At 43.0% G+C, this 12256-nt stretch overlaps 1 protein-coding gene across 2 annotated transcripts in view; it reads left to right on the top strand.

Annotated features, from left to right (window-relative positions):
* LOC124788228 (activated Cdc42 kinase Ack) overlaps positions 1-12256 on the top strand; it is a 499253-nt gene that overhangs the window by 101301 nt on the left and 385696 nt on the right. For both annotated transcript variants that reach the window (XM_047255411.1, XM_047255410.1), the window contains exon 5: positions 1117-1226. In XM_047255411.1, coding sequence (XP_047111367.1) covers positions 1117-1226 — 110 coding nt within the window. The remainder of the gene's footprint in view (positions 1-1116; positions 1227-12256) is intronic.

Consider the following 12256-nt stretch of genomic DNA (forward strand, 5'->3'; position numbering starts at 1 on the left):
TATAAGCCTGTCAATAAGTTTCCTCACATCAGTTAACAGGAATAATTTTTTTGCTTTGTTACAATTAGAAGAAAATTTGATCAGAAAATATAATAAGGGGTTAAATATAAATCTAACAATCTGTTTCTCACAATGAAATGTAATGGGCGACTGCTGAGTTTTTTACACCTGAGCCTGGCATTGTGCATCACATTTTACTCGAATTGTCTGTCATTAGATTGTTGTTGAGTTCCAGTTTGGAGGAAATGAAAGTATGTAGTACTATTAAGATTTTGTTTTCATAATGTGTTCATGTAAACTTGATAACAAAAACATTTCCTGCATGTCTCAAAATTGGCAATGTCATCAGGAAATGTGTTTTCATAAATGTCCTATGCTTTGTCTTAAAAATTTGTTACTGTAAATAAACGGAAATGAAAACATAGTGTAGCTCTTCCATAGCACATTAATACCAGTTACAACTTTGTACATTTAATAACCAATAGTTTTGAGTGAGTCAAATGAAATGTAAGACTACACTTGTGCTTTGTGCCAGTCTCGGAAACTCTGTTTTGCACCTCCTGTGTTAGTCCTGAAGTAATTTTAAACAGACTGTCGATACTGGATAGCAGTGCTTCTCAGTACTCGAATTTTTACCTATGGAAAATGTGAGCTACCAGGTACCAAAGTTGACTAGGGTGAGCTTCTGGTAACTTAGAAGCTGTGCTGTGTGTGGGAGTAAGAGTTCTTGTATTTACTGATGTGGTTGGGAAGTTATTTATTTGTGCTGTTGTCAGTGAGGAAGATAGTTCAAATCCTGTTCAGATTATTGTGAAGAAAGTCTTGTCAGTCCCCCTTGATTGTATTGCTGAATATCAGTGTGATTCCTGCATTCTGTTCGTATCAGAGCCAGTGGTCTGTATCTAAAGACTTCTTCAATTCCCTGACTCGCTCACTTCTGTGACACGTACAAAAAACAAGAGGTACAATCAGTATGCAAAGTAACATCAGAGTTATGCTAGGTGGTAGTTGTTGTTACATAGTGGTTGTTGCCATTTGGTAGGTGAGTAATTGTCATTGTAGTCTTGTGCTGACACAATATTGTTTGCATTGGTGTTCTTGCCGTTGCTCTTGCAGGCTGTTTGGTGTCGTTCTGTCTCAGCCCATGATGATGGTGACGGAGCTGGCACCGCTGGGAAGCCTTCTAGATTACCTACGCAAACAGTGCCAGCACATGTCAATCACTAGTAAGTTTTATTTTAGTTTTTGCCCTCCTTTTTTATTTTTTAAAGAGAAATATTTTTCTCGTGCAAGGAAAAATTTTACAAGTAGAACATTGTCTGTGTGTAGGCTACTAAGTAACAAAACTTCAATGACTATACTGTAGTTAGCAACTCCTTTTTAGGGTGCCTATATGTTACTCAGCGATGACAAGAATTGGCCTTCCTTTGTACCGATAGTCATATTCCACATAGGATTTTCCAATATCACTTTACCACATTAAAAAAAATGAGGCTACCTAGACATTCAAGTTTCAAGCTACTGTTCAGATTGTGAATACTTACAAGCACTTCATGTATATTGTACAAAGTGCAGCTACTCATTGCGATAGCAGCAATATTCTGGGATTACTTGACACCACGTCCGCCCCCGGTAGCTGACTGGTCAGCGCGACAGAATGTCAATCCTAAGGGCCCGGGTACGATTCCCGGCTGGGTCAGAGATCTTCTCCGCTCAGGGGCTGGGCGTTGTGTTGTCCTAATCATCATTTCATCCCCATCGAAACGCAAGTCGCCAAAGTGGCGTCAAATTGAAAGACTTTCACCTGGTGAACGGTCTACCAGATGGGAGCCCATAGTCACACGACATTTACATTTACTTCACACCACCACAGTCCTCCAACTAGCTTAACTTGTTACCAGATATACGAAGTGCGTGTAATTATTCATTTTCTGTTGATGAACCTGCAGTAATTCGAACGCTGATTAAGTGTATAAACATTTGAAAAGTATTTTGAAATGACTAGTCAGTCTCTATACAAATTGTCTACTATGAGAATTGCACTTATCTAGTTATACATGGGTCTAACATTCCAAACATCAACATAATATTTCAGTGAAATCCCTATTTTATGTTCTCATGTGGTCCAGACTTAAAAAACATGAAATTGAGGAAAATTAAACAATGGAAAATACAGGCTGGAATGTAACAATATTATGAAAAGGAAAGTTGCTGCTCACCATGTAGCTGAGATGCTGAGTCACTGAGGAAAATGCAGAATTGAGGAAAATGTGAAAACCCCCACCCCAAAATATGAGCAAAAACGCATGTAATTTGCATATATAATTAAAAAATGCAACCCCCTCCAATACATTGTATAAAATGTGTTCAAGTGAAGGAAATTAGATGTGCAGTACAAGGGGTTCATACAATAATTTGTGGTATGAATTTCAACAGTTCCTAAAAAATCGCAGATATGTAACTGCAAGTAAAAACTCGTACAAAATTTGAAATTTTGCATCTGGGTACTAGATGGTTGAGCTATTTTCTGATGTGCTACGATTGCCAATTATACGTTCAAAGCATATGTTTTTCAGGGATCATACTTTGTGCTTTCCCAGAAAAAAAAAAGAACAAAAATTAATGAACATCTTGAATTAAACCAAAAACATAACAGCATCTAAGTGGTTAAACCATGCATTAATGCAGACATTTGCTTCATGACATGCTTTGTCACCATTGTTATTGTTTTTTAATGCTTTTCTTATGAGCTGCTCTTCATATGCTCACCACTGTTATAGTGTTATCTTAGGCTTGATGAGAGAAACAGACGTGACAAAATGAGTTTACTTACCCAATTGATGTTACAAACTTATTAGAAATCAGCTCAGTGTATTTCTGTACATTATGTAAAACTTAAATTTGAAAGCAAGCTCAGGTGCTAAAATTTCGCATCATGCCCTCTATCACTGTTGTCAATCTATACGATCTACAGTGTGTGGTGTGTATCGCAAAACTCTTGTTCTATTTCTGGGTGAAAACTCTGTCATAGCACACCACCTGCAGAACAGTATATTTGCAGCACTTCACAAAATGCTTTCACCCCTGCCAGCATTCCCATTGCTGAAGGGCTAATCCCCTTTTCCACACGTCCAGTAGGCAAGCTCAGTTTACGTGTGTGACGATGGTGTGGTGGCTGCGCTGGCTATTGGGTGACTTAACAAGTCACCGGCCAATAAAAGTTCATTAACCAGGAATGGGCAATGTTTCCTTGATTATGACCAAGCATATTCGTCGATCCTAAATGTTTGAAATTAAAGGGTTGATGATTAATATTGTTGCTGAATACAGTACATCAGAAGTGCATTCAAGAAAATGAAACCAGGTTATAGGTGGCACAAGAAAAGGTGTTGGCTGGTCCCCTTCGTCACATATTGGCTCGGTTCAGAACAGTTTGCACAGACTTTCTTGTTTTTACAGTACTGGTGCCATCTAGCAGTTGTTATATCGTAATTGCGCTGTGAAGCTAAATGTTGCAAGTTGTATTGGCAACACTGATTGTGGATTACATCAGCATTTCCTCTCTAACTTCTCCCCTCTCCACAGTGGTTTAAAATATTCTCTTAACTCCGCCAACACCTGTGGCGTGCCCTCACCCCCCACCCCCCTCCCCCGGGGCCTTGTCACTCTTTCGAGGATTCGTGCTTGGCTACCATGGGGCCCCAGCCTTTGCAGTATCTTACCCCTTCCGTGCTGCATGTGTATCCTCTTGCTATTCTTTTTCCCCTAACCCTGTGGAACATGTCTGGGGTGCCATTGGGAATGTTCTGCATTGTCGCTGATGTAAGAACACTCTCGTCCCTGATATTCACTCCCTTTTCCTTCCTTTGTTTTCCTTCTCCTCTCATTCCTCCACTTCGGTGTTTGAGGTTCCTGTATCTCTTCTTCCTCCCTGTGCACTCCTGAAGGCCAGCTCGTGCGTCTTAACTCATAACAGGTGACTGGGTAATGCATAATTCCCAGCCCCAGGTCAACAGGTAGGGCTTGCTTGCATCCCCCGGTTCAGCCCAGGCCCAGGGCTGGGTAATTGCCTGAGCTGCAACCTTCCCAAATTGCTGATTGGTCCCTCTGTCAGGCGGTCGTGAGGTGTGACCTGAGGTGTGAACAATCACCTACGGCTGGTGCGCCCTCTTGTAAAGGAGGACCCCAGTTGGAAGGAGCGCGCCATCGGAGATGCTGGCAATCGTGGGGGATTTTCTCGCAATGAGCCAATCATCTTCACAGTCAATGTCTACGTAACGTAAACATAATGAGGCTAATGGTTCAAAGACCCTTCCCACTGCACCTCGGTTCCTCATGGTCTCACGCACTGAAGACTGTCAGTCTTTCACTGCGGTAAATCCATTTATTATGCACGAAAGGTGTTGATGAAAGTGCCAGCCCTGTGAAATATTGCTCTCATTTACAGAATGGTACTTTGCTTTTGGAGACTGCTTCTGATTCTCAAACACAACAACTGCTTGCTGCCCCCCTTCTCCACAGCAACCATGTTTGCATCAAGGCCCATAGAACTTCGAATTCTTCCCGTGGGTTATTTACGCTAGGCTGCTCAGTGGTCTAACTGAGGCCGAAATCCATTCTTACCTCTCTGATCAGGGTGTCATTGTTGCCCGTCGGGTGACGAAAAAGATAGGTTCCTCCTTAGTGCACACCCGCAGTCTTTTTCTCACCTTTGACAGAGTGGTGCTTCCGTCCAAGACAAAAGCAGGCTATGAAATCATCACAGTATGGCTGTACATTTCGAACCCGATGCGCTGCTGGCAGTGTCATCGTTTTAACCACACTAGATCATCTTGTCGACACCCACCCAAATGTGTAACTTGTGGTAGGGATGCGCACAAGGGCAATTATCTGCCTCCTCCTCCCTGATGTATCACCTGCAATGGCAGCCATGCCGTTTGCTGTTGGGATTGTCCCGTGTATCTTAATGAGCGGTCTGTCCAAAAGGTCTGGGTAAAGGAAAAAGTGCCTTACCCAGTCACTCGCAAGTTATAGACTTGTCGTAAAACCTGTGTTCTTCCATCTGACACCTGTAGTTCTGTCCCCTCACCCCATGAAGGACATGGCCACTCAGACATGCGACCTCAAATACAGCTCTGAGGTTGTGAAATCACACAGTGTCAACAAGGTAGCAGCTTTCCTGCTACTCTGTGACTTGAATGAACATCATCCCCTTACGGGTTCTCCCAGAACCTGTCAGAGAGGTGCCTTCTTGGCTGATCGTCTTAATCAACTCAACCTCTTCTGCCTTAACAACCAACTTTCCTTTCCGACTCCTTGCATACCTATTCCCTTTTGGACCTATCCTACTGCACTGCCCAGCTGGCCCATCATCTTCAGTGGTCCGTTCTTTCTGATGTCTGCTTGAGTGACCATTTTCTATGTACTATCCGTTTGCTGACTCCTACCCCACCTGCATGCACACCCAAAAGCAACTTACTAAGGCCGACTGGCAGCTTACTCCTCCTTGGTGACCTTCGAAGAACAAGATGTCCCCAGTTGTGATGACCATGTAGAATACCTCACAAACGTTATCCTTACTGCTGCAGAATGTTCCATTCCTTGCACTTCCTCTTTACCATGCTGTACCCCAGTCGCTTTGTGGACTGAGGTGTGCCACGATGCAATTCGCACCCTGAGACGTCCTCTCTTCGTTTTTGAAAGTCATCCTACCATGGGAAACTGCACTCATTATAAACAGATGCTTGCAATGTGTTGTTGCATTCCTCAGGATAGCACCAAAAAGCTAGCTGGATTTTATTCACTAGTTCTTTTAGGAGTTCCACCCCTTCCTCTGTCGTGTTGGCCAACCTCCAACAGCTCTCTGGGACCAAGATCCATTACCCATTTTCCAGCCTGACAGTAGCAGACGATGTTATTGTGGATTCTGTTGCTATCTCCAACACCTTGGGCCATCATTTTGCGGAAGTTTTGAGCTCTTCCCACTATCGTCCCGCCACTATCACCCCATCTTCCTCCGTTGAAAATGAGCAGAGCAGAGCCCGGCGATACCCTTCCTTTCTCAGAATCGGGAGTGCTACAATGCCCCCTTTACTATGAGGGAGCTAGATCATGCTCTCAGTTCATCCTGACCCTCTGCCCCAAGGCCATACACTGCCAACATTGAGATGTTGCAGCACCTTTCTCCTGCAGGCAAGCACTTTCTGCTTGACATGTACAACCGCATCTGGGCAAGGGCACATTTCCCGGACTTTGGCGTGAAGCCACCCATCATACCCATACCTAAGCCCAGTAAGGACAAAAACCTTCCTTCTAGCTACTGCTGCATCTCTATCACCAGATGTGTTTGAGAGGTATGGAACATATGATTCACACCTGGCTGGTATGCTGGCTCAAGTCTCGCAATTTACTAATGAATGCACAGTGTGGATTTTGAGCGCAGCATTCTGCAGTTGACTATCTCGTTATTTTGTCCACCCATGTCATGAATTGTTTTCTGCAGAAATCCCAGACTGTGGCTGTGTTGTGTTTCTTGATTTGGAAGGCCTACGACACCTGCTGTAGAACTGGTATCCTCTGTACTCTTTACACTTGGGGCTTCCATGACTGCCTGTCCTGTTTTCTTCAGGAATTTTTAAAAGACCAGGTTTTGAAGGTGCATGTGGGTTCTGCCTTGTCGGACACCTTTATCCAGGAAAATGGTGTGTCTCAGGGTTCCGTCCTGAGCATCGTTGTCTTTGTTATCACCATTAACCCTATAGTGGCCTGTCTCCTGCCAGGCCTCTCTGGATCCCTTTTTGTTCACGATTTTGCCATCTATTGCAGTTCACCCCAGCCCTGTCTCAGTGAGCGGTGTCTTGATCATCTTTATCCCCAGAGCATCGTCAATGGCTTCTGTTTTTCCACTGACAAAACTGTTTGTATGAATTTCTGGCAGTGCAAATGGTTTCCCCACTATCTTTACATCTTGGGCCTGTTGCTATTCCATTTGTTGAAAGTACGATATTCCTGGGGATCATGCTTGATAGGAAACACTCTTGGTCCTCCCATGTGTCTTACCTGGCAGCTCGCTGTACATGGTTCCTCAATGTCCTACGTGTCCTGAATGGTATTTTCTGGGGAGCTGATTGAACCACATTCCTCCATTTGTACCAGTTCCTTGTCTGTTCAAAACTCGACGATGGGTACTTTATGTGTCTGCACATACATCCCTCTTATGCCACTGCAACACTATCCACCATCGTGGCATTCGTTTGGCCACTGGCACTTTTTATACAAGCCTGGTTGAAAGTCTGTATGCTGAAGCTGCTGAACTACCACTGTCCTACCGCCGTGACATTCTCCTCAGCGGGTATGCATGCCATTTGTTTGCCATGCGTGGCCACCCATCCTAAGTCGCCTCCTTCGATGATTCCTTTGATCGCCAGTATAGGTCACGTCCCTCCTCTCTGTTATCTCCTGGAGTCCGCTTTCGTCACTTGCTACAGCGGCATAACTTCATACTACCTGCAGCTTTCCTGGCGGGTGTGAACTCTTCACCACCGTGGCTTCGTGAAGCGGCCCATCTTAACCTTGGCCTTCATTTGCTTCCTGAGGACACTACTCCAGCCTCGCCCTATCGCCTTCAGTTTCACGACCTTTGCATGGAACTTCACAACAGTACGTTTGTATACACTGATGGCTTTCGGACTGACCGTGGGGTCAGGGTGTGCCTTTGTCATTGGTGCCTACATCTTTCGATTTCTGCTTCTGTCACACTGCTCAGTATTTACAGCCGAGGTCTTCACCCTGTATCAGGTCACGGAGTACATCAGGCGACACAGACTTTTCAATTGTGTCCTCTGCTCATACTCACTCAGTGCCCTTCAGAGTCTATGTGCACTGTACACCGCCTATCCCTCAGTTCAGTGGGTCTAAGAAAACTTGCTTACTCTTGGTGGAGCCACTGTGATGTTTATGTGGGTTCCTGGTCATGTCAGTCTGCTAGGAAACGAGGCTGCTGATGCAGCTGCCCAGGCGGCAGTCCTCGTACCTCAGCGCGCTAGTTCCTATATTCCCTTGGATGATCTCTGTGTTACATCTGTCAGGAGATTGTGTCCCTTTTGGCATCGCCAACTGTCCTCCCTTCACGGGAATAAGCTCCAGCTTATTAAGCCTCTCCCAGTGGCTCGTTTGACCTCCTCTCGGCCCTACTGCCAGGACGAGGACATTTTAATTAGGCTGCGTATCTGCCTTTTTAGTCATTGTCATTTGATGTGTGGTGCTACCCCACCACTGTGTACACTTTGCGCCCAAGTTTTAACTCCCCATATTTTAACCATTTACGTTCCCACTTGGGTTTGTCGTCTGAGGTATTGGCTGTTTTAGTAAATGACGTGTGGGCTGTCGACCTCATTTTCTTTTTATCTGCCAAAGCAATAATGTGAAGACGATTTAATTTTTAGTTCTGGACCTCCATTTCTTTGTGGCCCTTTCTCCGTGTCCCTGTTTTTGACTGTCTTCTGATATGTCAATTGGGACTGATGTATAGCCTTTTTTAACTCCTCTGTGTCTTCATGTTCTATAGTTTTGACTTGCACGCATATGACTCCAGTTGTTTTTTGCACCCTAAAGCAAAACAAAAGCAAAACCTGTGGTGTGAACCATCTGTCTTTTCTGTCACTCATAACTCGGTCAGTCACATTAAATGTCAATAAGAAGAAAATGGGATGAAGCTGAGCAAGTTGTCAAGTAAGAACATAGTCGAGGTCAACCTTACTAGGAAAAAATGTGAATGGGGGAATTTTTAGCACTGATCGTATGGGTTTTCACAGTGGCTACAAATTTACGGCGTAGAATTGCGAAAAGTGTAAAATCGAGAATGTAAAATCAAAGTTCCACTGTACTAGCAATGAAAGACTGGCAGCCCAATAACACTAGAGACTTTGTGCAGAACTTGTTCGTATGAAGCAGGAAGGTGTTCCACATGACATGCTAGTGGTGTGTCTCTGTTTTTTTGTTGCTTTTTGCATCTGAGCAGATGTGTCCCAAATCTCATACATTCTGCCCTCCTTAAAAGTGCAACTTGATATATTGCTGCAGTTATTTGATTTGCTAAGTTAGGATTAATGTGCAAATTCTCGGCTTGTTTCAAATTCTAAGGTATTTGTGCCACAACAAATGCACCAGCCGACTCTCGTACATTATCCACGCAAAGACCCCCAGCCACCCGTCACCTGTGCATGACTTGCCCCATCCCGTTCCTGCTTTCCTGCTTTGAAAACACAAGGGGGTAAGAAGTCTTTACAGTAAGAAGCATCTGCAATAGTGTAGTTGAAGTATCGCCATGTCTGTATTAAGATGTGGAACTCAGATATTTTTCTTGTACATATCACAAGTTGCTGTGCCCTCATTTAGTGTGAATACACCAGGTGCGTTCTCTGTTGAGGCAGCTTACACAGGAGCTTCAAGTTTCAAATTCAGTCAGATTTTATGTAAGAGACATATGTGTGGGGAGGGCTAGCTGAAAAAGAATGACAAGTGGAAGAGTGCAGTGGTCTAAGATATTTGCTGCTGCTGTTGTTGTTGTTTTCAATGTGAAGATGGGTTCAATGCAGCTCTCCACACTAGCCTAACCTGTACAAGTCTTCCTCTCTGCATAACTGCTGCAACTTACATTCATTTGAACCTTGATCTCAATCTAAAATTTTAACCTCCACAACTCCTCTGTTACCAAATTCATGAGTCTTTGATGCCTCACAATATGTCCTATTAACTGAGTCATTGTTAATCAAGTTGTGCCATACAGATATTTTTTACTGAATTTGGTTTTTTAGTGCCTCGATTTACGTGTTTAATATCTAGCATTCTGCTGAAGTTCCATATTTCTAAAGCTTCTATTCTCCTTGTCTGAACTGTTTATTGTCCATGTTTCACTGCTATGCAACACTTCATTTCAGACAAGTACTTTCAGAAAAGGCTTCCTAACATTAATATTTATATTTGATACTAACAGATTTTTGCTTTTTCAGAAATTCTTTCTTGCTGTTGCCAGCCTGCATTTTATATCATCCGTACTTTGGCCAACGCAGTTTACTTTGTGCCCGAAAAGCAAAAAGGAAATCTCATTTACTACTTTTAGTATCACATCCCCTTGTCTAGTTTCTTGCTTTAATTAGGCTAATTTTGATTACCTTTAAGTAGTTCATTTGTGTGGCAGCAAGAACAGAAATATTTGTTTTGTAAATAAAAAACATCTTCACTTGCTGCAATGTATTTTATTCTACCAGATGCGTTTTGCCTTTTTTCACTTTAAGGCATTGTCAGTATAATCTATAATGATACAGTTACAATACACTTTTGTTTGATATGTTATTTGTAGATTATGAAACAGTTCACTTCTGGTTTTGTTTGTAAATAAGTGATTGCTTTCTGCCATTCAACAATCAGTGCTGCACAGTGTTTTCTCAGAACATACCTATAATTTGATGACAATATCATTCAACGTTTCTTTTACATATAACATTTTTTTATACAGTCTCCATCATGTTCTATGGCCTTAAATTGGTGTTAATACATATTTGATATTGGTAAAATTGTACTGAGATTGTAGCCATACTTCCCCTGCATTCATTATGCCCTCATAATTTTCAAAGTGTGTCCCTACATAGAAAATCTGTAAGTAACCCAAACAGATGGAAGTCCATGGGTGCCAGCTCTGGTTTGTAAGGTGGAGTCAAGAATGACGTCCAGCACTGTTTTATGGTGTGTCCCTGGTTGTGAGGTGTGTGTGTGTGTGTGTGTGTCTGTGTGTGTGTGTGTGTGTGTGTGTGTGTGTGTGTGTGTTGTCATGTTGGATTCTTGTCAGACTGAACATGTGGGAAATGGTTCTTGTGTTTGTTCAGTCTTCATTCATGACTCTGAATAAAAGGGTAACCCCTTTAGCAACACATCCACGAGAGTGACATCATCACTATCCCAAAAGACTATCATCATGACTTGGCTGCCTCAAACTTTTTTTTGTGTTGCAAGTGGTGCCATTCCAGTGACTGCTTTTTGTTGCTGACAGAAAAATCCAGGTTTCACACATACACACACACACACACACACACACACACACACACTTCCAATGCTCACTGATTGCCTAAGAGCCAATTGTTGAGTTGTGATGCTGTGCCAGTCTGCATAAATAATGGCAATGTGCGATTTGTCATGTCATGAGCAGTGGCTGTAACTGGACATCCTAAACGTGACTTATTGTGCAGCTCAGGCTCTGCAGCTGCAGACGCAGGCAACTGGAATCTTCTTAACCATTGCCCAGCAGTACTCTTATCAACTGCATCTTTAGCATCTATTACATGTAACTGGCTATGGATGTTCACTACAGTTTCTTTTTGCACAACCAAGAATTCTGTAACAGCACATTGCTTGTAACGAGTGTCGTGCATAGACACCATTTTCATGGATCACTACAGCTATGTTGGAATCACTTTACGCATGTGCAGGAGAAACACCAAATTTGAAGCACCTAAAAAGACTTCTTCCTAAATATAATGGCTGCGAAAAATGGAGCTTTATTTATTGAACAATACTTTTATAATGGATAGATGGAGACTCCAAAATCAGATTTTGTACTGCAAAAAAAATTCAAAGGCCAGATGGAGATTTTGACTTAAATAAAGTGACTTGCAAATTAAAACTCAAACTGTGGAAAGGTAAGAAATAAACTAGCTGGAACACGGATAAGTTGAAACAACTTGTTTGTTGAGAGTTTCGCAGTGAGCATTAGCAAATGTCTGACAGAAATAAGTGAAGTGAATAAAATAGTAGGTAAATGGGTCGATCTCTACCAGTGCAAGAAACTGCTCCATTAGTCTTGTGCTTAGGCCGTGACTCTCCATGGCCTTAGTAAAAAATGCCACTTTGTCATGTCAAAGTGAAAGGAGTCTTTTGTGGACAATGTGGTTTGTGATGTTATAATCTGTTCTGCCCACATAGGGAAACACAGCAAAAGCCCTCCAATTAGTAACCATTCCTTCAACAAATTGTCCATTGCCCAGTTGTATGAGGTCTTGCATGCCACTGGTCAGCAGCTGGAAGCACGGTGCAACACTGTGGTACTGCAGTGTGACCTGGCTGTGTCCACTGCCTCTGGGAAGGACGACATAGCAGCAGTGCGAGCCGGCTGATTCGGCAGCTTCCACACAGTATGTAAGAAGTGTTGCAGCCGCGGCTTCCCGTTGTTGTCGTGTGCATCTTGTTACTCCCATCATGATAG

This window comes from Schistocerca piceifrons, chromosome 3 (genome assembly GCF_021461385.2).
Source record: "Schistocerca piceifrons isolate TAMUIC-IGC-003096 chromosome 3, iqSchPice1.1, whole genome shotgun sequence".
NCBI lineage: Eukaryota > Metazoa > Arthropoda > Insecta > Orthoptera > Acrididae > Schistocerca > Schistocerca piceifrons.